Here is a 27,803-nt window from a genome sequence, read left to right on the forward strand (position 1 = left end):
CTGCCAAAGACAGAGTTTTATCAGCATCACATACTTGTTGAGCACATATATATCTTTGTAAATGTATGTAAAAGAAAATTGAATAGGAAACCTATTTTATGAGACTTTTATAAATGTGAAATTTTATGCAATTTTGTATTTGATTTTTGTATAGGCAGAAATACTCAGTGTCCTCAGTCACAGAAACATCATCCAGTTTTATGGAGTAATTCTTGAACCTCCCAACTATGGTATCGTCACAGGTAAGAACTCTATTTGACTTTTTTCTTTCCCCAATTACCTAGCTTTAGATTCTTTAATATGCTAAAATGCTTAATATTAGGTTCTGTCATGAATTGTGTGCTACTGTCAGATGTCACTTTTGTTGCTATAAAGCATTAATAAAACTGATTATATCAATATAATTAAGAATGGTGTTTCCACTTCTACCCATGTTTAATTGTGCTAATTATATCTGCGTAAATGCTATTTAAATGCACTTGCAGCTGCAGTACCAATATTTAAAGGTGCCATTTAACTAAAATTTCATTTAATTAGTTGAAATGAGCGATGTTTTTTGTAACTCTGTGACCTTTTACAAATTAAGATTTCTTGAGCTATTCATGTTATAATTCTTTGCAAGGCATTTAAATCCTGTTAGAGCATTCTTTCTTCAAGGCCTCTGACATGAGAATATTTTTCAGATTTGGTCATCTGGGTTGGTAATGACCTTGATCTAAATTATCACATAATTTGGAGTAGCAGTTTATAACTCATGGAAATACCCTTTCCAAAAAGGAGCACACAGAAAATTTTACCGTATAAAAACACAGAAAGGCACATATTTTTAATACTTTATACTCATATTTGTATAATCCAATGAGCAACTTCAGGTCTATGATAAGTATAGTGCTCAATTTTACAATACATAACTTTGACCAGGTTCTTTATCATGGCAGTTCTTTGATCAAAACAAAGCAAACAAAAAAAAAAAACAAAGCAAACAAGAAAACCTTAAAAGATTAGCCATCTCTTCTTCTACTGTAGTGTTAAGGACTTGGATTGTCTTTATATAAAATAACAAAACACCCTCAGTATAAAAAGGACTGGATTAGGTACTTCCTTATAAACTATCTCATCTAATAGTTAGAATAACCCTATGAGATAGATAAAGTAATTTTATTTCACATAAGGAACTAAAACTCTAACTTAAGTACTTTCCCAAGGTTACCCAGCTAGTGGTAGAACCACAGTGGTATACATTTCTCAATTTGATTTTATACAGAATCTCCTCTCCTTGTATGCAAGAAGCCTATGAGCACACTGTAGATCCAACGGATGTGGAGGACTGACTGTACTGCACCATTTTATATAAGGGACTTGAGTATCTGTGGATTTTGGTATCTGCAAGGGGTCCTGGTACCAACCCCCCACAGATGCTGCGGGATGACATACGTACGCGAACTGAGTCAACTGTGGAAGATCAAATGGGTAGGGGATGATAGCACTTGCCCTGCCTCTTGAAATGAACGCAAATAAGTCTTAGTACGGGAAGGTTAAGGCAGAAAGAGAGACAGGCACACAGACCTTGATCACCCTGCCTAGCTAGCTCCCCCTCTTTAGAACCTCATTGTCTTTCTCAGATGTTGGGGTTCTGAGGGGGGAATCTTGAATGGCTTGAATCTGTTCCAACTTGAGTGTGCTTGTTAATAGAAAAGGTTATTGCAGCAGGCAGCTGTTGTCACTCATACTGAGGACTTGAAAGAATAATTTATCAGAATGATGGAATGGAATGAACACCAGAATAGGAATTGAGAGATGAAATCTTGCCTTGATTCTGCCAAAGCTGCATAGGTGGGTCACTGATGATCTATGTCTCAGTTTTCTCATACGTGAATGAAGGGACTAGAATTGATGATTTCTGGGTGAGAGTGTGTATGTGTATGTGTGCACCTGTGCGTGTGTGTTTGCTGAAACTTCTCATCACAGAGAAGATTTTCTAAAATCTGCTTATAAGACCTGGAACAGAGTCCAAGAGGGAGCTGCCATTTTATTTCCCTTGGAAGGGAAGTGAACATCTTTCTCCCAGATCTACAAAGAAATGGAGTGACTAGAATCTCAATCTCCAAAGTCAAAAGAAAAGATACAATAGTGGACCATCTTTTCTTTGATCTTTGGAAACCTTAATTCTGTACTACCGTGCAAGCAACAACCATGAACTGGAGTAACTATCATAATTTCAGACAAAATAGGCTTAAGAAAAGAAATATTACTAGAGATAAATTGGGTCATTTCATAATGATAAAAGGATCAGCATATCAGGAAGATACAGCAATTGTAAATGTATATACAGCTAACAATAGGTTCTCAAAGTACATGAAGCAAAAATTGACAGACTTTAAAGGATAAATAGTCAGTTCAACAATAATGGATTTCATTACCCCACTCTCAGTAACTGAGAGAACAACTAGATAGAAAATCAGCAAGGATATAGAAGACTTGACAAACACTCTCAACCAACTCTACCTAACCCACATACATAGAATACACCACCCAACAAAGAATACATATTCTTTTCAAGGGCACATGAAACATTCTTTAGCATACATAAGTTAGGCCATGAAATAAATCTCAATATATCTAAAAGGACTGAAAAGTTCTCCAACCACAGTAGAATTAAGTTAGAAATTAATGCAAGAAAGAAACCTCGAAAATTCCCAAATATTTGGAAATTAAACAACATATTTCTAAATACCCAGTGAGTCAAGAAACTACAATGGATTTTTAAATATTTTGGACAGAGAGAAAAGGAAAATGTAGCATATCAAAATTATAGGTGGCAGATAAAGTAATACTTAGGGGGGGAATTTATAGCTTTAAACATCTATGTTAAAAAAAAAAAAAAGGTCTGAAATTGATCATTAAGGTCCAACCTTAACAAACTGCAAAAATAACAGAATAAACCCAAAGCAAGCCCAATGAAAGGAAATAATAAGGATTAGAGCAGAATGCAATAACATAGAAAACAGAAAAATAATAGAGAAAATCTGTGAAACTAAAAATTTGGTCTTTGCAAAGATCAGTAAAACTGACAAACCTTTAGCTGGACTGACCAACAAGAAAGAAAATACAAATTAGCAAAACCAGGAATGAAGGAGAGGATAGCACTACAGTCCCTACAGAAATTTAAAAGGATTATAAGGGAACGTTATGACCAACTTTATGCCAATAAATTAGACAATTTAGTTGCAATGAACAAGTCCCTGAAAAGATAAAAAATTTCAGAACTGACTCAAGAAGAAACAGAAAATCTGACCAGAACTATAAGTAAAGAAATTTAAATTTATAATTTAAAATATCTTCATAATGAAACGCCAGACCCAGATGATTTCACTGGTGAATTCTATCAAATGTTTATAGAAAAAATAACACCAGTCCTTCCCATACTCTTTCTGAAAATAGAAGAAGGAACACTTACCAACTCATTCTATAAGGCTAGTATTATCCTAATATCAAAGCCAGATAAAAACATAATAAGAAAACTTCAGACCACTGTCCCTCCTGAACGTAGGTGCAAAAATCCTTGACTATGTATTAGCAAACTGAATCCAGCCACCAATAAAAAGGATTATACACCACAACCAAGTGGAATTTATCCCAGAAATGTAAGGTTGATTTAACATCTGAAATCAATTAATATAAAGCATCATAATAGATAATAGAATAAAAGACAAAAACCATTTGGCATTCTACAACACCCATGTACGCTAAGAAATCTCAACAGGCTAAAAATAGAAGTCAGTTTTCTCAGCCTGATAAATAGCATCTATTAAAACCCACAGCTAAGATCATACTTAAAGGTGAAAAATTGAATGTTTTTCCCTTAAGGTTGGGAACAAGGAAATGAGGTTCTGCTCTTGTCACACCTAGTCAACATTGTACTGGAGGTTCTAGCCAGTTTAATCAGGCAAGAAAAAGAAAATAAAAGGCATCCAGGTTGGAAAGGAAGAGGTAAAACTGTCTTATGTGACATGATTCTCTAAGACTCAGGAAACCCCAGGAATCCACAAAAAACTACCAAAACTAATAAACATGGTAAGCAAGGTCACAAGGATCCAAGATTAATATACAAAAATCAATTGTATTTCTATATACTGGGAATGAACAGTCTAAAAATGAAATTAAAAAACCATTCCATTCACAGTACTATCAAAAAGAATAGTACTTGGGTATAAATTTAATAGTATTTGGGTATAAATTTAACATAAGAAGTGTTAAGACTTGTGCAATGAAAAGTACAAAACATTGCTGAGAGAAAATAAAGATCTAAATAAATGGAAAGATTACGTGTTCGTGGCTTGGAAGACTCAATATTGTTATGAGGGCAGTTCTTCCAAATTGATCTACAAATTCAAAACAATTCTTATCTAAATCTCAGCAGACTTTTTTGTAAGAAATTGACAAGGTGATCCTAAAATTCACATAGAAATACAAAAGACTGGAATAGCCAAACCAGTTTTAAGAAAGATCTAAGTTTAAGGTCTTTGCCGCATTTCAAAACTTATTATATAAAGATGTTAAAAAAAAAAAAACTTATTATAAATCTGCAGTAATTAGCATAGTGCAATATTGGCACAAGGACAGGCATATAGAGCAATGGAGCAAAATTAAGAATTTAGGGGGAAAAACCTTACATTGATGGTCAATTGATTTTCAGCAAAAGTGTCAAGACTGTTAAATGGGTAAAGGATAGTCTTCAACAAACTGTGCTGGGAAAATTAGAAATCCACGTGCAAAAAAAAAAAAAAGCCTTAGACCCTCACCTCAAACCATACACAAAAGTAAACTGAAAATGGTTCATAGAAGTCATCAAATTGTACACTTAGAGTATGTGAATTTTAAGATAGAGAATTTATATCTCAAAGCCATTTTTAAAGGAATTTTCTCACTTTCTTGGCCTTTTGTGCTTAAAATTTGAGGGCTCTTCTAAATCCTGATGCAACAAATACTGATTTGTTTCCATTGTCACATAAACCCTCTGACTTATGTGTTTAATCTTATTTATCTCATAAGAATAACAAATTTTTGAAGAAATACCTATATTCATGCCTGCCTTTGTTTCAAATACATTCTTGCAACATCCTTGTGTTTCTGAATTCCATCTGAATGTCTTTGGATTTCATTGTCAGCTCAAGTTTTATTATTCATTCTGTTAGTGGTCTTGTCTTTGACAGATTTCTTTTTTTTTTTTTTTAATGAATTTATTTTATTTATTTTATTTTTGGCTGTGTTGGGTCTTTTGTTGGTGCGCGCGGGCTTTTCTCTAGCTGTGGTGAGCAGGGGCTACTCTTCATTGCAGTGCGTGGGCTTCTCATTGCGGTGGCTTCTCTTGTTGCAGAGCACGGGCTCTAGGCGTGCGAGTTTCAGTAGTTGCGGCTCATGGGCTCTAGAGTGCAGGCTCAGTAGTTGTGGCACATGGGCTTAGTTGCTCCATGGCATGTGGGATCTTCAAGGACCAGGGCTCGAACCCGTGTCCCCTGCATTGGCAGGTGGATTCTTAACCACTGCGCCACCAGGGAAGCCCTTTGACAGATTTCTTACCAGGATGATATTAACTTTTAGAAACCACAGCATGGAACAGTTTTTATAAACTTTTAATGCCTTTTGTTAAATTATTTAACACATTTTCCCAATGAAACACTGAAGTCTTATTTCTGAAATGTGCCTTGGTTTTCATTATATGCTTATGTTTCCTTTGAAAATAGAATATGCTTCTCTGGGATCACTGTATGATTACATTAACAGTAACAGAAGTGAAGAGATGGACATGGATCACATTATGACCTGGGCCACTGATGTAGCCAAAGGTAATGCTTCGTGTATTCTTACAGAATTGGTGGAGAGCATCCTGACATGGTGACTTTAGTCGGAGGATTTCTTATTCTGTATCTTAAGATGTTCTTCTTTCAGACCAAAAGGAGCAAGAATTCTGCAACTTACTGTGCTCGTAATATTTTAGATCATTGCCTTTCTACTCCTGCATTCCTTTTCTCTCCTTCCTTTCTTTTTTACCAAAAACCAAGTTCCAACAAATTCAGTGGCTCCAAGGCAGCATTTTTGCCCTATTTTGTGACATTGTAATTGACCAGCTTGTTTGATACATTAAATGGAAAGATGATAATTCTGTTGTGCTGCAAGTCTCTACTTAGATGCAGTATCCAGAAAACATGACTTACTGTAGGATTAGTTCTACTCATTTCGGATACATAATAATATGCTAAAAATAGTAACCACTTGCAAAAAATTTTTTTATTTATCCTGCCATGCAAAAGCAATTCAGATTTTATTTTATATTTAATGTAAACTTGGAAATCACCCTTGGAAATGAAATATTTTTAATACACAATATGCCTAAACAAGGTGCCTAGTTCTTTTTCCCTCATAAATTCCTGCATAGACAAATGCTTTCTAAAGCAATTTAAATTCCATTTATTTTTATCTTTTTATTTTCCATAACTGAATGTTTCTGAGTTTTATTTATAACTGTCAAAGTTGCTTTGGAAACAACTTAATCTAAATAATGAATGCTGATGGTTACGTTTGTATTCTAGCAACCCCTAGAAAGCAAGTCTTTCCAAATTTTACTGGAGCAATTAACTCCTTTGCATTTTGCTGCTCCAATCTCTACCAGCATCTCTTTACAAAGCAAATAAAGGGATATTTAGCATCCAATCAGGAAAGCAACTCATACTTTGCTTTCACTGGGAAGTCACACAGGGACTTCCAAAAGTAATAGCCTTTCCTTTGGGGAATTATCTTGTCTGCTTTAAGTTTCATCAACACCTGCCAAATTCTTCAAATGGAGAAAGTGAAAATTAAAAAAAAAAAAGTTTCATGCTAAATGCTGCCGTTGAGTGATACTTCATTACCTTATAAGAATAATAAGCTCTATGTTTAGGATGGTGTACCTAAGCCTTTGGCTGTGTTAATTAACTTAATTGTGTATTCATGCATCAGACGTCTCCAATCAGCCTTAAAATTTCACATTCTTCAAGACATTTTCATGTAATGTCATAGCCACTTCTCTGCATATCAGTAGGCCACCTGTTTGTAAGCAGGGTAATGTGCTATTATTGGAAACTGCCTGAAGCATTGTGGAAATACACTTACAGAAATGTAAATACATATACAAGCAGTCCTTGACTTAAAACACTTCACCTTACAGACATTTGCATTTCGGGTGCTCAGCCAATTACACCCATCTTATTACTTAATGGCACTTAGGATGGATAGACAGCAAACAAATCAACCGACACCAGTCACTCAGCTTCCAGCTGTACACCCTCCACTTAAGCTTCTCTGGCCCCCACCCTGTAAACCTCATCCCTCCTGGTCCCTTCCCCTGCAACAGTCCCTGTCTGTAGGGCAAGTCCTTTGGCTCCAGATTAGCTCAGTCATTCCTGTGGTTTCTCAAGAGCCCTGGCACTCTGTATCAGAAGGACAAGGAAGAGGAGGAACAGGACTAAATAGCACACTGGAACTAGAGGTAAAAAATAGGGATGGAGAAAATGGGAGTGTCCAGAACCACACGGTAATAAAATCACTTTTTGGTGGCTGATGAATTAATCTGAAAGGCAACTTCTAATGTGTTTGGACTCAGGTGAGAAGCGTGAGGCAGAGAAGAGACTCGTTTATGTGTAGTCACAAGTAATACTTAATACTTAAAATGGCCTACGAAAGGAAGAAGAAATCAATGCTTTCAGAATGACTTCTATCCTCTCTGATAAAGCTATGTGTAGAGCTTGGAGATGAAATAGGAAGGCTTGATTTTTGTTGATTCCATTTTGAATTCAGCTGTGCCCTTCAGTTTGACCATGACTGAAGCCACTGAAGCAACAAGATGTTGAGAAATCAAAGGATGAATAATTCATTTCAAATAAGAGTGGATTCGTGCATTTTGAAATAGGCATTGCTTAACATTACTGCAAAGAGAAAACCTCCTAAAAGGCAAAACAAAAGATTCTCTTCTTTCTGGGTGGGAAGAGGGATGGAGGGCAGACCAGCCAGTATATCTGAAATTGCTACAAGTCAGTCAACAATGGGTAAAAGGAACAATTAAAGCAAATAAACCAGGATCCAATCTCCAAATGGTCATCATTGATTCCAAATCTCCCCAGTGACTCCTGTGAAATCTTTTTTTAGGAAACTCTGAATCTTAAAATTGATGAAAATAGTTTTCAGCATTCCTATTTTTTTGCAATAAAAATAAGGCAGACAGAATTGTAGATAGCTCTATAAAAACACATTAAATAGAATTTTATATGATTTTGATTACAACTGTTTATGTACACTAAATATTCTATAAATGTATACTATATGTTATACACAAATAATTTACAATACTTTTTCTCGTAATATCTGCCATGAGGAAGAAAAGTGCCTGTATTTAAAACTTTTTTGCTTGAGCGTTTTTTGAAATTCTTTATTGTCAGCAAATGTAGAAACGATCTAGGTATACCTCTAATAGTAATTAAATAGTTTCTACCTGAAAAATTATTCAGGAATTTGATTCTTAAAGAAAAAGAGAAATAACTATGAAATTCTGTCATAAAAATTATTAAAAGTTACCTGAGTTGTAGCTTTTGAATTTTCACAGCTTAGAATATGTAGAACTTAATATTAGAAGAAATATTTCTTTTATTCCAGTTATATCTTGTTTAAGATCATTTGAATTACTAACACTTTTGTTGACTCTTCAGTAATATCTTTATATGGCAAGAGTTTAAATTTTTCTATGTTCTTTCATGATTCTTTACTATATAATAATCAGAGTAGTAGAAAATAATAGATTATTTTTAAAATTAGCCTTTATAAAACTGAAATTTTCTATATACTGAAAAAAAGAACCAAGGCCTAGTTATTAAATTATTGTTCAATAGATAGTTCATTAACCAAAGGAACCTGTTTGATTGGGGTGAGGGGGCTATTCCATTGTTTAGAAAAGACAACTTGAGAAATAAAGAGAGGAAATGTTTCAGTAGAAAATGCTCTTGTTCTTTATTCTAAGGGGATAGACTATATAAATACTGGGAAAGAGTCATTTTTTTTATTCAAAATAATAAAACTCTATATATATCCAATTTACTGAAGTAACCTGATTTTCAATATGTTGTAGAGAATTTTAGAGTACATTTAAATATAGATTATCTCGAAGATTTATCCTTGTAAGAAGAATAAAATATTTTGTAACTACTGTATATTTTTCTATCTGAGGATCCCCAAATCCTTTACCAACCACAACTAATGAATCCAACCAGTTCTCCCCACCCCTACCCCACCTCCACTCCCGGGGTCTTACTGGAATGAGTACTGAGAAACCAAGCTGCACTGGGTAACTGCAGACATGCAAATGAAAACTGAAATTTTTAGTCAGAACTTTGGCTGATTTAGAAGGCAGTTGGTAGTATAGAATACCTTAGTCATTGGAGCCTTTCTTCCAGTGGTATCTGTGCTATTTTCGTGCAGACTTCAGAAAAGTAAGGTGTCCTTGTTGGGTATTATAAGAAGCTCACTTTATCCACAATCAAATTCCAACTTCTAAGAGGTTAAAGCACATAAATTTTTCTTAGCATATAAATTTTCCTAATATGGGCATATCCTGTCCCTATTTTATCCATCATGGAAAAACAGAGCACATGAATTTATTTTTTGCTATTAAATCCTTTGCAAAAATATGGAAAGTAATACTGATGTTTAAAATAGAAAGGTAATACTGATGCAATGTTGAAAAATTATATTAATAGGCCTTTCTTCCTTTTTGTACTAAAAGGAATGCACTATTTACATATGGAGGCTCCTGTCAAGGTGATTCACAGAGATCTGAAGTCAAGAAATGGTAACGTAGTCATACTTTTTTATTTTACCTATTTTATTATAAAATACATGCACCGTTGTATAGAAATAGGCATCATGCTTTCCATATCTTTTGTAACCTGCTCTTTTGACTCACTGCTGATACTGTGAAAATCTTTCCTCTATTAATAAATGTGAAAATCCTCCACATTATTTCAAGAGGCTGCATAGTGTTCCACTGTATAAGTAGCACAGAATATGGACATTTGGGTTGTTTACATTATTTTTTCTATGATAGGAAATGTTGAAGTTAATACTTCTCAGTAGAAATTTTCAACACATCCTAATTATTTCTCTAGAATCATTTTCTAAAACAGGTATTGCTGGTCAAAGCACATAGCTGTGTATTTCTAGTCTTCTATTTTTAGATGACTCTGTACTAGCAGTTTGGAGTTTTGTTATTGTTACTCCTGAGTTATTTGGCGTAAATTTTTTTTTTTAATTTATTTTTATTATTTATTTTTGGCTGTGTTGGGTCTTCATTTCTGTGCGAGGGCTTTCTCTAGTTGCGGCAAGCGGGGGCCACTCTTCATCGCGGTGCGCGGGCCTCTCACTATCGTGGCCTCTCTTGTTGCGGAGCACAGGCTCCAGATGCGCAGGCTCAGTAGTTGTGGCTCACGGGCCTAGTTGCTCCGCGGCATGTGGGATCTTCCCAGACCGGGGCTCGAACCCGTGTCCCCTGCATTAGCAGGCAGATTCTCAACCACTGCGCCACCAGGGAAGTCCTGGTGTAAATTTTTTATGTCACTCATATTACCTGAAGGAGCGCCCAAAAATGATGCACAGGTTTGGAAAGTAAGAGCTTTCTTTTTCTTCTTCTCTACTTACTAAAGTTTATTTATGATCCTGTATTTTATAATTCGGAGAGTGAGCACTTTTAAATGGCAGGATTAGATGTTACCTTCAAGTAGGAGTGGTAATAGCATGCTTTGTCCATTACATCACTTGAAAATTAATGGAGAAAGGCAGTGGGATTATGTAGCTAGCCAGCACTCAGAGTTTGCCTCAGCGTTTGCTACTTAAAAACAAAAAATCTTGCTATCAATTCATTTACATGCTTTAATTTTTTACTTGCTTTCTAAGTGATTCTTCTAAGTATGGAGGAGGAGGAAGACAATTTATTTTTAGAAAATCTTTAAATCACTGCAGTTACAATGGGTAACTACTAATAGTGTGATCCTTAGAATGGGTAGTCCTGGTCAGCGGAGGAAGAGAACTCAGGAATCCAACCAGCTGCCCAGGACCATGATGCTTGCGGGGGTGGAGAAGGGGAAGTTGTCGGCAGCTGCCACTCCTCAGCAGTCCAGGTTGGACCAGCACGCCGACCCTGACAGTTCACTCTGGCTGATTGTTCGTGCCCTTTTCTAGGCTTCATCACTTATCCTTTGGCTTTTCTTAGACATAAGCTTCCTGGAGCTAAACACTTTTAATATATATTGGCTAGCAGGAGGTCATTAGGAAATAATACAGAATCTAGTAGGAAGTATCAGAGTTTTATGACTTTGTACATCTTCAGTTCTTGCTCAGAATTTCAATCTAAATAAGTTGTTTAACATCTCTCCTTTTAATCTAGTTTATCTGTGTATCCTAAATATCCCATGAGAGAAGAATGGTTAAAGTATCCAAGATGTCATTATGAAGACTAACAATGGAGAATGTTCCCATTTTTAAAAATTACAGTTTGGGGGCTTCCCTGGTGGCACAGTGGTTAAGAATCTGCCTGCCAGTGCAGGGGACATGGGTATGAGCCCTGGTCCGGGAAGATCCCACATGCCGCGGAGCAACTAAGCCCATGCGCCACAACTACTGAGCCTGCACTCTAGAGCCTGCGAGCCACAACTACTGAGCCCGCGTGCCACAACTATGGAAGCCCGCACGCCTAGAGCCCATGCTCCGCAACAAGAGAAGCCACCGCGATGGGAAGCCTGTGCACTTCAACGATGAGTAGCCCCTGCTTGCTGCAACTAGAGAAAGCCCACGCACAGCAACGAAGACCCAACGCAGCCAAAAATTACAGTTTGTGTAATTACTTGATGGGAAAACACATACACATTGAAACAATATAGATCAAACTTTTATCAGTTTTGGGGGGGTGGAGACAGAATAGTAGGACTTTCATTTTCTAAGTTATATAGATTTATTTATTTATTTTTAATTTATTTATTATATTTATTTATTTTTGGCTGTGTGGGGTCTTCGTTGCTGTGCACGGGCTTTCTCTAGTTGTGGCGAGTGGTGACTACTCTTCTTTGCGGTGCGTGGACTTCTCATTGCAGTGGCTTCTCTTGTTGCGGAGCATGGGCTCTAGAGCGCAGGCTCAGTTAGTTGTGGCGCACGGGCTTAGTTGCTCCGCGGCATGTGGGATCTTCCCGGACCAGGGCTCGAACCCGTGTCCCCTGCATTGGCAGGTGGATTCTCAACCACTGCGCCACCAGGGAAGCCCTAAGTTACACAGATTTATAATGTTAGACTTTTTTAAATGAACACTTATTAATCTTATAATCAAAAAAAAGTAGTAGAAGTATTTTTTAAATAACTGAATATAGTATTAACAATATTTATATTTTTATTTGAAAAAATGTATAGCTTATTATATATAGTATCAAATTTACCCTTAGACTATTTCTGTGTATTGGATCATGCAAATGTTATTTTCTCCACTTATCAAGGTCATTAGTAACAGCTAATAAGTATTGCTAAACTACCATGGTCAAGACACTGTGTGGCTTACAAAGGAAAGGCTAGAAACATTTCTTCAGGATTCTGCCCTTGGCCTCCTCCCTTCTTATGCTGTTATTCGCCCACTCCCATAAAAGCCCCAACTACATCTTAACACTCTCAAATAGATCTCACCTTCAAAACTGTATATCTATCTGCTTATTGAACATATTCACATAACGTATCTTGTGTGACCCTAAAATGTATTGTGTCCAAGTTGATCTTTTTCATCTTCTGCCTACCCCCCAAAAAATGATTCCTGCATTCCCTTTCTCAGTGAGTGACAATACCAGTTGCCTAATCCAGTAATCAAATAAAAAGGAATTACGGTTTGATTGCAGAGGTCCTGTTCTAACCGTTATGCTGTATTGCCTCTATTTTATTTCCTCTTTGAGTTCTCCTCCTCCTGCCCCATAGCCAATTATCCAAGCCCAGTTGATTGTGCTTCCTAGCCGTTTCTTGACTCGGTCCACTTCTCTCCTGTCCTTTGCCACAGCCTTAGCGCAGGCGTCCTCACCTCTCTTGGACTACAACACTGGTGCGCACAGTGATCTCCTTACCTGTGTTCTGTTCCCCTCTGCACATTTGACCATTTCATTCCTCCGCTTAAAATCATTCATTGCCTTTCCGTTTCTCACAAAGGCTCTTCTGGACCTGGCCTGTGCTCTCCAAAATTGCATGCCTTTTCCTCTGCTCCTGACCTTTTGCACAAGCTCACTCTTCTGCTTAGAAAACTGCTTTCCTCCCCCGGGTCTCCTCTTTCTGGTTAGCATAGCATCATTTCTTCCAGGAAACTTCAACCTCCTTACACTTTGACTTCTTAGACTGCTCTTTGGTCCTATGGCAGTCTCCATGCCTCTCTCATCATGGAACTTATCCCACTTCATTATAGATGTTTAACTGTCTTTACCATTAGACTGTGATCTCTACCAGAGCTGAGACAATGCCAGTCTTGCTCACCTTCCTCTGCTAGAACATAGTACATGGTCTTGCCCATAGTATATGCTCAACAAATATTTGTTAAATGAATGAATGTATGAATAAGTAAATAAATGAGTATTATCTCTGCCTTCAAGAAAATTACTCTTCAACTGGGAGGAAAAACCATATATACCATGAAGTAATAATGCTAATTATTCCTCAGTATCATGTTGACAGTCTAGTGGCAGAACCCAAGTAAAAATTTGGTTCTCTTGACTACTACTAATCTATGCCTTTTTTGCTCCACACTACTGCATTTAATTTAAACCAGTGTTTTGAAGCCTTTTTTTAATCAGCACCTCATAGAATTAGTTTTGTATTTTTATTTTAATGTCAGCTCCTTTTTACAAAATCTTCAGTGCAGTAAATACTTTGATTTTACCTTTCATAATGCCATATGGAAGATAGAAATAGAAGTTTATAATTTTTTTCAGTATAACTCAAATTAGATGAGTTTCATAATTTATCTTTTTTTTTTTCCTTTTAGTTGTTATTGCTGCTGATGGGGTGTTGAAGGTAGGACTCTTTATTTTAATTTTTAAAAATTTCATTAATTTCAGATGTAGGTTTTGTGACTGGTAATTCTTTTATTAGTCAGTGAGTTAAAAGTTGATACTCGTTTCTCTTTTCTCAGATCTGTGATTTTGGTGCCTCTCGGTTCCATAACCACACAACGCACATGTCCTTGGTTGGAACTTTCCCGTGGATGGCTCCAGAAGTTATCCAGAGTCTCCCTGTTTCTGAAACTTGTGACACATATTCCTATGGTGTGGTGAGTTCACTTCTCATTTTCTGTTGCTAAAGGACATGCGAAAAGCAAACAACTTACAGAAGCGGGGTATAACAATTTAACACAGTTTTAAAACCATGACGCTGTTTCTGGTGGAATGCCCAGAGCAGTGGCAACAGAGAGAATATTTTCTAATTACTAGAAGGTTTCCTTTGATCATTTTTATGCATCTGAGTTATTTTGTCCTGTGTTGAGAAGAAGCCAGTGCCATCTGCAAGAAGCAAATTTAGATGGAACCTAAAATAGTGTTGGGCCTGATGCCCTCCTGTGGAGAGTGCCTTCCTGGGTGGACATATGTCTGTAGAATATCTCTGTAAGTCAGTGGATACAATGTGGAACAGGACTTCATTGTAATGTGTTGCTCAAAAAACCACCAGTCGATCTGCCAAATGAGTTAATTAACAGGAAATGTCAACCATTAAACTGATTAGTGAATTTCTGGAGAATACAGAAGAAAATGTGCTTATCATCTAGCACATAGCCTTGTCCATGTCTGCTGCAATGGCTATCTGAAGCATGAATCTAAGGTCTCACATAAGAATACCAGCAGAGCAACATAGTTACAAGAACAGAATAATGTGCGGGTCAGGAGGTGGGATGCTCAAGGAATAGAGACCACAGGAATGAATCAGTGAAGGAGCAGAAGATGCTAGAGAAGGAGTTTTTTTTTTTGTTTTTTTGTTTTTCTGTTTCTTTTTTAATTAATTAATTAATTAATTTATGGCTGTGTTGGGTCTTCGTTTCTGTGCGAGGGCTTTCCCCAGCCGCGGCAAGCGGGGGGCCACTCTTCATCGCGGTGCGCGGGCCTCTCACCATCGCGGCCTCTCTTGTTGCGGAGAACAGGCTCCAGGCGCGCAGGCTCAGTAGTTGTGGCTCACGGGCCCAGTTGCTCCGCGGCATGTGGGGTCTTCCCAGACCAGGGCTCGAACCCGTGTCCCCTGCATTGGCAGGCGGATTCTCAACCACTGCACCACCAGGGAAGCCCTAGAGAAGGAGTTTTGAGATGGATCATTCTTGAGGAATAAGTTGTATCTGAATTAGCAGAGAGAAAGAAGTGGGGGCAATGGGGGAGGAGAGGCAGGGAGGGTAGAGTGGGCGGGGAGGTTCCTTGATGGAGGAAGGAATTTATTTGTTGCCCTTTTTTGAGGATAAGTTTTTTATCCCTAAAAATGCTGTATTTCCTTTAAAAAGTCCAAAAGAGTGTTTGGAACCCCCTGTCTTCGCCTCTCATCTCCTGATCATATTGCCTCTCTATTTTATAACTTCTTAAAAGGAGACTTTCATAATAATGGGGAAAAAGCAGTCTAACTTTAGACCAAATCAACATGCCTCTTCTTCCTGAACTTCTGTGTTTTCAACTGAAGGTGATAGCTGACAGCACAGGAGGAGACCAACACCGTCAAACCCATTCCTTTTTCTTTAGAGTTCATCAGTCTCTAGGTAATTACTGCTAGCCTCAGTAAGTTCTGGGCTGGTTTCAGTTAGCTAGCTTTTTCTAAATCATTACTACATCGTATGTCTACCAAATTAATATAGTATCAGTTTTGTTGGCTATTTGAAAAAAATCATTTCTTGAATGAAATATATGTTTTTGATGAAAGGCTAGAATTGTAAAAGTTGGAAGACAGTAGTAGCATCAGGTTAAATACCTAATTTTCCTTAATTCTTTGTGTTTCTAAGAATGAAGGCTATAACCTATTTTAGACAGTGATCAAATAATTCTTATCAAAAGAACGGGAAAAAACCAAAAGTTCCTAAAGAAATATATTCTAAAGCTGGTCCCGTATGTCAAAAGTTACTACGTTCTAACCATCCTACAAATCATCTGCTGGGGAGTCTGAAAATGGGGAAATTTGTTGCGATTTAAGACTTTTTGTGAGATGATTTCCTCTTAATGAAGTTATATTCCTCATTTTTAAGCAAAAATCTATTTATTGTGTCAGGCACTGCGCTAGACACCAACTTACGGCAATTTAAATTTTACTTTGCCTGCTTCTTGGGACTAGTGTCTCATTTTATCCTGTGGAAACAGGAGCCAGCAAACTTTTTCTATAAAGGCCAGAGAGTAAATATTTTAGACTATGAAGGACCACTTACAGTCTCTGTTGCATATTCTTTTGTTTTTTACAACTCTTTAAAACCGTTAAAACCACTCTGCCATCTGTAGCGGACTGACCTTTGAGACCCCTGTGGAACCCTCTTATTCCAGATTGGAAGAGAAGCCACATCGCTGAAGAACGGTTCCTAGTATTTTGATAAGGGACCACAATTCTCACTCTTTCCCATTGCATGTTAGTTTTAAAGCAGGGGCTACTCTTTTGCTATCTTAAAGAGAGGGGTTTACTCGGAATGCTGGTTATTCTTACCCCATAGCTGCATCAGCAGAATTCCATTCAGAAAAGTGCACATGTGCTCATTTAGTTATAAATGACAAATTAGGATTTTATTTAATTCTGACCCCTTCCCATAGTACTGTCAATTAACACCATTAGTGAAAGAAAAAGTACAAGGCATGCTTTACTGAGCCTTTTTGTTTAAACAATCACAGTTTTTTTTTTTTAATGAAAATAGCGTTACATGTCCAAAGTAGGTACTCCCTTAAAGAGCAGTAGAGGACAGTTATTAGAAGTTTATAGTGCATAAACCTTGAAAATGATATCTAGGAGAGCAATGCGGGCATTTAGAATTTTTGATGTCCTTTCAGAACAGGTGAGTAACCAGAACTCCTTTGTCAGTAGGTGCATCTGTTTGCAGAAAACATACCAGGGTTCATTAAAAGCCTGTTCCATTAATTGAGCTCCCACCCACACAGCAGTCACATGCAGATGAATAAGAACATAAAAAACAGTTGTCCCTTTTTTGAAACCCATCCCCAAAACCCCAATATATGTTTGCTTTTTATTTTTCTTTCTCAGACTTGCTGTAAGAATTTAGCCCTTCATAGTCTCAAAGTCCTTAGCCCTCCCCAGTTTAATTGACCTCTGTTTCTTCTTAACACATGAGGAGACTAGCCAGCCTTGTATAGCCCTGGAATAAACGTGCTGGTGAAATGCCAGAAATGGATCTTGTGATCCTTGCTTCTGCGCTGGTAAGCTTCGCTAGGCAGGAAATTGTTTCTGTTTTATAAGGCAGTAGATTTTTTTTCTATTCCCTTCTGGTGACTTCTCTTGAAGGACTAAACCAGGAGTGTTTAGGATATTATCCACGAAAAAGAAAAGACTTCAGGAGAGCCAAAATCACTGAAGAATTAGCCTTCTGAGAACTCAAGACCTAGCCACTCTTTAAAAACAAAGCTCTCCTAATGACAATGCAGAAAGGATTACCTTCTCAGAAGCTTCTCAGCCGAAACCAGCTTTGAAAATAGAGTGGCTTAAGAACAAGCATCACTGCCTCACTTGTCTCTGAGCCCTGTTCCAGAACCAGCCCGGCTCAGGTAATGGCTTTCCATTGTTTGTAAAAGAAAAGGCAGGAAAAGTACACAGCCTTGTCCAAGTTTCTCTTCTGTAAACTGAAAATAGAAATTTCCCTTGTGAACCCAGTTTAAACATGGGGACGTCTCAATATAAAATGAGTTGGAAAATATTTTTAAGGTGAAAGATCACAATAATGTTTGGCCTGCATTTTCCATAACTGATATTTTCAGTCATAGTTTAATACACTTTTTGACCTCTAAGTGACTTCCTCAACAAAGTTACATTTTTTGTGCCAAATGTCATTTTGTTCAGTAGAAAAAGCTGTTGTCCTATCTCATACCACCTACTTTTTTGATACATTTCTGAATGGTGAATAAATAATAGGAAATCTTGAGATGTGCTGATCGTGGAATTAAACTAAAGACCTCATTTGGGCTTCAGGATCCAGTGGTTAAGGACACCATCCCCGCCATCCTTGCCAGTTTCACATCCATCAAGTGGCTCCCTCAGCTGTGGTAGCTCTTTAGAGACACAGAGAGGGAGTAGAATGAAACTATCTTATTTTTTCCAGGATTAGAACCCTCGGAGAAATATAACTCGGGTCTTGTTAGATTTTTGGACACTTTCCAACTGAATATTTTGGGATAAAGAATGACATAAATCTTTTTCTGGTGTCACTCCCCAGGCTCTTGGTTCTGCATCTTACCCCACAAAACCCAGGCCGCCTTTGTGCATGTGTGCGCACGTGCAGTGTATTGTGCAGGCCGGCCAGCCTCCAGAAGGAGGGGTGCAAGGCTGCTTATCTAGACGTTTTGGGGTCCAGGGCGTTAGATTTATTTGAGGCAGTCATTCTTCCCATTCTCCTTAGGAATGCCAAATCCATTCACTTACTTGCCCTTCATACGCCTTCCCCTCCCCAATCCCAACACCGGGACGGTGGTAATTGCAACAAACTGAGGGGCTTCATTTCCTGCTCAGCCCTCTTGCTGCCTCTGTCCCCCACCCCACCCCCGTGCCGCCCTGTGTCAGGTGACCACATACCTGTTCTAGTTCTCACCCTTTCTTTACTTTCAGTGTTTGCTGGAATCATCCCCTTCTGGGATGCCCCTTACCTTTTCCTAAGCACTTCTGTGACTCAGATAGAATTATTCAGTAGCTCTTCTAAAGAAGTACCTGACACACTTGATTAAAAACCCAAAGAGGCTTCGGTGAATTTCTTTTCCTCCTGCTTGAGCAGCATCTGCCAATTTCCCTGATTTTGCTGCTAATTATCTTCGTATTAGCCAGAATTCATTTAACATGTTATGGCTCCAATAAGACCGAGCGCTGGCTGAGGAAATAGTGGATATTGGATTCCCTTGAATAGTGTATATATCCTCAATCTACATTCTTATTTAGAAATGGGTTTTTGTTTTTAGAACAACAGAAGTGTAAATCAGAGGTGCTGAATTCGCTTCTGCCATGGTTCCATACCGAAACTAGGGCCCCCTGCATTCTCTCTTATACTGTAGCTCTCCCCTCTCTACAGTTACATGTGGTCAAGACCTTGACCTTCAGGGGTGAGACAGCAAATTCATATTCTAGCTCTGCCACCTGATAACTCAGTGCCTTTGGGCAAGTTTATTTAACTTCCTTAAGCCTTAGTTTCCTCATCTATACAATGAGAATGATACCTCTCTGATGGGATTGAGATTAATCATGATGACACACCAAAAGGGTTTAACAGAGTAACTGGAACATAATCACTCAATAAATGATAGTGGTTGTTATTATTACGATTATTATTGATAAAATTATAATTGTTTTTGCACTTCACAAAAGTATTGGTAGATTCAAATCTTAATACTCATTTGTATAAATAAAGAAAGAAACTGAATGTAAAAATCTCCATTACTCAGAGTTGAAAGAGAATACAAAATCATTGGCTGTTTTCAGCATTTCCAGCATCAGTTTGCTTTGCTTGGGCGTTCCAGTACAGATTTATTAATCCTGCTAATCTCAAGGATTGCAGAGAGATAACACAAACATAAATTTGCACACACATGAACACGCACGCATACACAGCCTATATATGTGTTTATATAAGGCGTTTATTACATTTTAGAATATAGTATAATAAATTATGTGGTAAGTGGAGGAAAATGAATCCCTTAGACTGACTCATTTTGAGAGAGATTTCTCCAAAGCACGAAATCTAAATGTTACAGTTTGGCGAGTACCTACCATTGTGGAGTAAGTGGTATAGCCAGTGATTTGGATTTGGCGCTCGATTTTTTTTTTTTTTTTATGAGACCATTATTGAACCTTTGAAAATATGGTTGAATTCCCAGTTATTATCTTATAGAGCGATTTGTCAGAGATTGAAGGTGCAAAGAGTTTGGACCAACAAAATATAAAATCTAGTTTGTGGTGATACATGAGAATTCTGTTAATTTACAAGATAAAGTTAAATCACTGAGGCCCACTGGTTTCATGAACTTTTAAGCCTGGCTCTAGATATTCTAATTCCTAAACCAGATTTTTTGTCTTTAATATAAAAAAAGAACAGCAACAACAACTAAAAAATATATATATATATATAAAATATATGGAAGAAGTCCTCTGCATGAATATATACATTTTGCCCAAGTTTCTACAGATGGAGTTGGTTGTGCCTGGTAACTGGATACAGTTAAATGTTAAAGTTTCAGTAATATACCAAAAATATGAAGTACAAGAATAAAAATTCCATTTTCTTTTTGTTCCAGGTTCTCTGGGAGATGCTAACAAGGGAGGTCCCCTTTAAAGGTCTGGAAGGATTACAAGTAGCTTGGCTTGTAGTGGAAAAAAACGAGGTAAGACTGCGATTCTCCATTCAGGTACATAGATCAGAAAACAGTATTGGGGTTTTGCAAAAGACTTTTTCATCTTCTTCAAATTGAAAGTAAGTTCACGCTTATGGAAAGATTAGCAGTAGGAGCTAACACAAAGGGTCAAAGTGATGTTATTCCTCATGAATGGACCCTTTACATCTAATTGTTGCAGCTTCACGTCGTGATGCTGTAGATCAAAAATTGTACAAGTACTGTACTAGTTTCTCAGTCTCAATTGTAAAACCTAGGGGTTTGTTCTTAGTGATGAAAGAAGCCATTGCGTCCAAGGTAGGGGAACAGTTTTAACTCCATCTCCTGCGTTTAGGACATCTTTTTTACTGTCCGGGAGTTGATATATCTGTAAGAGACCTTCAGCTACTTCAACTTACCTCTCCCAGCAGGAGTCACTATAGTACAAGAAACTGTCGCTTAGATGAGAATTTCAAAAATAAAAGAAGAAAAAATAGTTTCAAAAAAGGGAAAAATTACAGTTTTGCCACCTACGTTGAACACTACATTGAAGATGAGCTCCTCACTGGAATTGGCGAGGCAGTGGCATAACTGTTCCCTTCTTCATGCAGAGCCTTTCCATTTCAAAAGAACTTCAGTGGCGTAAACACCGTTTGTGCTGTGTCCCCAGCCTCGCTTTTCTTCTTCCCACAAATTGAGGCTTTCCGTTAGTTGGACCTATGAGCCAACATCAGAGAACATGGTACATTCATATCAAAGAGAGCAAATACATTTTGAAAGGTTTAAAATTGTGACTGAAACGCACAGCCATGGAAATTCTCAGCATAAGGATGAAGCATCCATTATCAAGGTATTATGAGAACTTAGATCAAGTAATGGAAGCACGCAGTTGTCTTTGCAACGCTGCAAAACAACTTTATTTCACAAAACTTCTTCATTTCCACATCTTATCTGTGCCCTTCACAAAAGGGAAGGGTGCAGCCTTAGGGTAAAATAATTTGCAAAACGGTGAATATGTAGCAATATTCCCTTTTTAACGCTTTAAAAAAATTAGATTGATCCGCTCCCCACGTGAGCGCAGGAGCAAACTAGATCAATCAAAAAGCTGCTATTGACTGAGAGAAACCAAGTTTCCATATTTTAGATCACATAATTCATGGTTACCTTATTAATTTGTCCTCCTGAGCCATTGAGAATGGATGAAATGTTCATGATAGCTGAACTTGATGGGAGAGAGCTGCCAATTTAAGAAAAATAAAAAGATGTTATATTCAAGAATGTGTCTTACTCATTGTTTCACAGAGGCTGCCCTGTTTTAATTAAATAGGATGGTTATTCCTGGTGTGCTATTAAATCAGACCTCACACACAGGGTAACTGATTATCTCATGGTACGAGAACCCACTTGATTCTGTTCAGTTTCTTTTGCCAGTGAGATGATTAGACGTTTAGTTCTGGGTTGACAAATAGAGTGAAGAAGATTATTGACCTTCTGTTGACTTCGGAGCAGAACACTCAATGTCATTTTTTCCCTCTGTATCATTTCAAGATAAACTAGGAGGAAATTTTTTTTAAAAGCTGACTGGACCCTCCAAATATGTATAAGACAGAGTAATTAATATTTTAAAATATTTCATTTAAAGGAGGGCAGAAAAGGTGTGAATCTAAAGCACTTTAAAAACAAAGAGAAAAATGAATTTAGAAGCTGCCTTTGAGTAGCTGACTTGAGGGTTGAGAATCCCCCATAAATCACCTTCAGAATCTCCTCAGCAGGCTATATGAGGAGGCCATCTCCCCCTTTCTCCCCAGGAATCCCCTAAAGTAGAGTGTCCATGGTGTGATCTCATGATCAGCTAATAACAGATGGAGGCTCTTCAAATGCCTCACATACTATATTTATTAAATGAAATAGTCATTTGAAAGAAACCCACATGGTGAAATAATTTTTCTCAACTTTCTAATGAACCTAATGAAAATTGGGTATTATAAGGATATTTGTTTGTCTGTTCTCATTCTGCATATTTATTTCATTTATCAGAATATAGAAATTAAGTTCAAATGTAGTTTCCATTGTCATCATTCAAGAAAATGTCTTCATTCTACCTCATAAATGGAGGCACTTATTACCAAAACAAATTCTGTTGAGATAGCATTAAAATAATTCCCAATGATTTATTTTATTTTATAATAAAATTGAGACTTTGACTTAAATAAAATTTATAAAAATCCCTTCAAATTCCAGTTATTTTATTTTAGTTATTTTTACTCTGGAATACCTTGGGTTATTGAGTTGAAAAGAGAAAGCTATATTTTTTTTTAAGAGGCCTCATTGAAATAAAAAATGACATGTTTAACTTTCAGAGAGACATTTTAAATGTGAGCTAGTCACACTAGAACACTAGTCATCCTAGACTCATCGGAAGCTGCAAAAATATTACAAAGAATTCTGTGTACCCTTCACCCTGCTTCCCCCACTGGTGAGACATAGGTATAGTATAGTATCAAAACCAGAAAATTGACACTGATACATTACTGTTAACCAGACTCTACACCTTATTTGGTTTTACCATTTAGGATTGCTTTTTGCATCTATAGGAAGATCAATACTTTCTAAAAATTATATCTGAAGACCTTTGATCCCAAACCCTTAATAAAGAAATAAGGTCTTCAAACAATCATTTTTCCTATTATTAAATCCTATTGAAACTAGAATCCATAAAGCACTGTTAAACTTTACAAAGCAAACAGTGAACTCTTATATTATAGAAGGCATGAAATTAAGAGGGTATTACTAATAAATTTTAAAAATCTTACGGATATGTCTATCTGCCTTTGTAATTTCCATAAAACTCAATTAGTAGTCATTCAGAATGTTCTGGCATTATAATTTCTATCTTTATAAATGCTTAAGTGTGTTTTATTCTAAGTAGCAAAATTACTATTCTTTGTTAACATAGAAATCCTCAAAAACTTAATCCATTGTTCTTGACTACACTTTAAAAAAAGATAATAAACTTGACTTAAAAAATAATTATTGCATCTTATGTTGAAAATGGTGCAAAAAAGAATGTGATCTTTTTAAAAAATATCATGCCTAATTTAGTGATTAGGAAATATTTTAATTTTAAATTTGAAACTGTTTTATTTTAAAATATTTAAGTTTTAAGTAGTGTTGCAAACCTGGTGCTAATATCTGGTTATTTCAGGATGTTTTAATGAATTAGGAATGCCCACAGTTACGTAATCAGGACTTAAATATTTTAGATTCTCTTTTAAAGTACTTTTTAGTGTTCCCAAATAATCCATTACATGAAGTGTCTGAGTCTAGATTTAACTGATATTTGACCGTCTCAGATAATTTAAAATAATTATGTCTCCTTTTATAATGTCTTATATGTGGTATCTAAAAAGTTTGTCAGTAAGAAAAGATCAACATCCATATTCAGCCAGTTCACATTTCAGTTCTTGGGAAAATGTTGTGCTAAAGTTATGTTGAAAATGTTACCTTTTATGAAAACTTATTTTTCATTACACATGGAGTACATTCCGTCACATAATTGCAATGACTGTCTGTTTTTATTAGTTGCCATCCCCAACCATCTTACTTTTTTTTTTAAGTAAACACTTGATTTCCCTTTTGACCTTCATCAAAAGGTTTCCAGTTTGCATTACAGTAAAATAATAGTACCATTTACTACATCTTGCTCTATTCTATGAAATCACAAGACCAGAAGTTTAAAAATGCTTAGTGTAGCCTCTAAGTTGGAGAGTTGTTTTTTTTTTTACTTTGCTTTAAAGTTTTATTTATTTTGGTTTATTTTTATTTTAATTCCAAATATAGATTGTCTGTTTTCTTGCCAAGGCAACTGTTTTTCTAGTTTTATATGTAGCCTCCCCCAAATCCAACTAAATTGTTTTCAGTTTTTTATTTGCAAAACTTCTTGGCAAAAAATACTGTAAAATAAATCTTCTTAGTACAGAGGTTCTCAGCTCTATCACACCCAATGTTCTCTTTATAACAACTATGTTAATGCTTCGTCTTCTTCCCTGAAATGAAATTCAGAGGTAGTACAACATTGTATTTTAAGTCAACATGATGCTCTAAATGTAATATAAGGAAGAAGTAAATATGTATTGCAATGTATAAATGCTCAGGTTATTAACAACAGTAGAGGTGATAATGGAACAGTTTTAGATGCTTCCACCTATGGATAAATAGAATTCAACAGCTACAAATGCAGAGTAGAAATGGGTTGTATTAATGATTCCAGTACCATGAGCAACACTGTTGTAGGCAACATTTTCCCAAAATCTTGGTAAGGTTATGTATAATGCAAAAATCAATCTGCCCTTGATTTATTTTATTTAGTAGTTGCATTCATAGAATGTTCAGTGTATTTTAAAAATATTTTTTAAAATACGCTATTTATAAATCAGATTCTAAGGCTCAGAAAATTATAAGCCTCGTTGTTTTCTTGTTTTACTCACATGAATGCACACAGGGCATTTGAAGTTTGGTGGAATTCAGGAGAATTTTTAATCAGGGCTTTACTATATATTGAAAGATGGCCAGCATTCTTGATCTGCTCCAGGTGCAACCCTCCAGACTTTAAAACAAAAATGTCTCTGTAGATCTGTAAACTGCCCCTGGGGGCATTACATGTCCTATGAGAACCACTGCTGTACAATGTTAGAACAAGACTAATCCTCACATTATAATCTTTGTTCTATCAAGTCCTTATAGTTTATGCATTTGACCAAAACTAAGCCATAATGAGTCATCCATTCAGAATGTCTCATTTGCTGCTGAGAAAATGCACACGTCTTTAAAATTATCACTGTGCTCAAGATGTTTTCAGAAGTTGTACACCTATTGCCAAAGCCGAACTGTTTTCCTAGTTACCTGGCCTGTTTGCATATCTCATAGTTGCCTATAAAAATACAGTGATAGATGTGTGGTTTAGATTTAGTATTTAAGTTCCAACTTGTCCCTCTCGTACTGCAGTTTCTTTTAGACTTGATTCTATATTTTGTTGCACTTGTGCTGAACCCTATTTCTTCATCCACTGTGATTTTGGAGGAAAACGGTAAAGTGTCTTTAGAGATTAGATGCTATGAACCTAAATGTAAATTCTCGCCAGTCACATATTAATCAATGCAAGTTTTAAATTTTATGTCTTGTTTATGCTACTAAATTAACTCTTGTATACCTTTCAATTAGAATTTCCTTCCTTTAATGAGAAAATCCTTGTGTTTTGTTTTGTTTCGGTTTGATATATTTTTTCTTTCCCTGTTACAGAGATTAACCATTCCAAGCAGTTGCCCCAAGAGTTTTGCTGAACTGTTACATCAGTGTTGGGAAGCTGATGCCAAGGTACACACACACACACACACACACACACACACACACACACATATATTTTGTTGTTGTTGTTCTGAAATTTCACTTGTTTGTTTGGCTTTGACTTTTTAAAACTTGGGGTGATAAAATTCATTACAAAGCAAAGCTGGGTTGCTCTTCTTCCGAGTCCCAGATGGAGTGTGAAGGCTTTCTGTTGACATCTACTTCTCTTGATCCCTTGAAATCGTTACTGGGTCTTTTTTACAGCACTCTGGCATTCTTGAGTCCATAAAAAAGAATTCTGTTACCTTGTTTTTAATCTTTAATAGTAACTGTTACACCTTCATGTTATACAGATGCTAGCACACAGCGCTTACTGTAAGCCAGGAACTGTTCCAAGCACTTTATGTATGTTAACTCATTTATTCCTCAGAATATCTCTGTGAACTAGGTAGTGTTATTATCCTCATTTTACACATGAACACAGAGGTTAATTAGCGAGCTCAAGACCACACAGCTAGTAAGTGGTGGAGCTGGAGGGTGAGCCCAAGCCAGCTGACATGAGTGCCTGTGCTTAACCACTACACCATATTGCTTTTCTAGCCAAGCACCAGGCAAAGGTAGCACCTCTAGAGAATCTTGATACGCACTCCCTGTGGCGTTTCAGTGATGTTTTTTAAGCTATCACAATAGAGTTGGAGAAATTCCAAAAATTAAGGCTTTCCTGTGGTTATCCCATTCGAGCATGAATGGCTCATTTCCTTTCCCCGCAAAGATCTGTTTAAAAGACTGTTACATACATACAGAAATGTTTATAGGTAAAATGATAGGCGAGTCTTGGATTTGCTTCAAAATAAAGTGAAGGAAAATGGATGACGGTATAGGTTAAATACCGTCATCCATGATAATTTTTGAAGTGATAGGTATATGGAGGGTCATTATATTGTTCTCTCTACTTTCTTGTATGTTTGGAATTTTCCATAATAAAAAGATAAAAAATAAAAAAGATCCTCACAGATTAAATATTGGAATAAGAGAGATACACTCAAGGGACTTCCCTGGTAGTCCATTGGGTAAGACTCTGCGTGCCCTCGTACTGCAACCAAGACCTGGTGTAGCCAAAAATAAATAAATAAATAAATAAATATTTTAGGAAAAAAAATAATAGGGGGCTTCCCTGGTAGTGCAGTGGTTAAGAATCTGCCTGCAAATGCAGGGGACACGGGTTCAAGCCCTGGTCCAGGAAGATCCCACATGCCGCGGAGCAACTAAGCCCTTGCACCACAACTACTGAGCCTGCGCTGTAGAGCCTGCGAGCCACAACTACTGAGCCCATGTGCCACAACTACTGAAACCTGCGCCTAGAGCCCGTGCTCTGCAACAAGAGAAGCCCCCGCAATGAGAAGCCCACACACCGCAACAAAGAGTAGCCCCCGCTCACCGCATCTAGAGAAAGCCCGCGCTCAGCAACGAAGACCAAACGCAGCCAAAAATTAATTAATTAAAATAATAATAATAAAAGAGATACACTCAAGAAAGGAACCAAAATTTTATAGTTCAAATTTGTCCAGTTTTTCATGGAAATAGGTGTATTACAAACTGACCTTTTAAATAGAGATCTAAAAAGAAAGACTTAAGAATGGAATTTCTCCCTTAATTTAAACGCAGTTCCTGTATGACCCCCAAGAAGAATGAATGATGATAACATATACAGCAGTTCCTCGGTATGGGGTTGGGAGGGTGGGGGGCGGGGTAGTTGGTTCCAGGACCCCAGTGGAATCCACGGATGCTCAAGTCCCATATATCAAATGGTATAGTTGAGTCAGGAGCCCACCCAACCATCCTCGG

The 27,803-nt window shown here is 36.9% G+C and overlaps 1 protein-coding gene across 7 annotated transcripts in view; it reads left to right on the plus strand.

Annotated features, from left to right (window-relative positions):
* Positions 1 to 27,803, plus strand: part of MAP3K20 (mitogen-activated protein kinase kinase kinase 20) — a 175,192-nt gene that overhangs the window by 88,169 nt on the left and 59,220 nt on the right. For all 7 annotated transcript variants that reach the window (XM_082465365.1, XM_082465369.1, XM_082465363.1 and 4 more), the window contains exons 3-9: positions 155 to 242; positions 5,745 to 5,846; positions 9,809 to 9,874; positions 14,078 to 14,106; positions 14,225 to 14,362; positions 20,541 to 20,627; positions 25,914 to 25,988. In XM_082465365.1, coding sequence (XP_082321491.1) covers positions 155 to 242; positions 5,745 to 5,846; positions 9,809 to 9,874; positions 14,078 to 14,106; positions 14,225 to 14,362; positions 20,541 to 20,627; positions 25,914 to 25,988 — 585 coding nt within the window. The remainder of the gene's footprint in view (positions 1 to 154; positions 243 to 5,744; positions 5,847 to 9,808; positions 9,875 to 14,077; positions 14,107 to 14,224; positions 14,363 to 20,540; positions 20,628 to 25,913; positions 25,989 to 27,803) is intronic.

The sequence above is a fragment of the Balaenoptera physalus genome (genome assembly GCF_965194825.1).
Source record: "Balaenoptera physalus genome assembly, chromosome: 6".
NCBI lineage: Eukaryota > Metazoa > Chordata > Mammalia > Artiodactyla > Balaenopteridae > Balaenoptera > Balaenoptera physalus.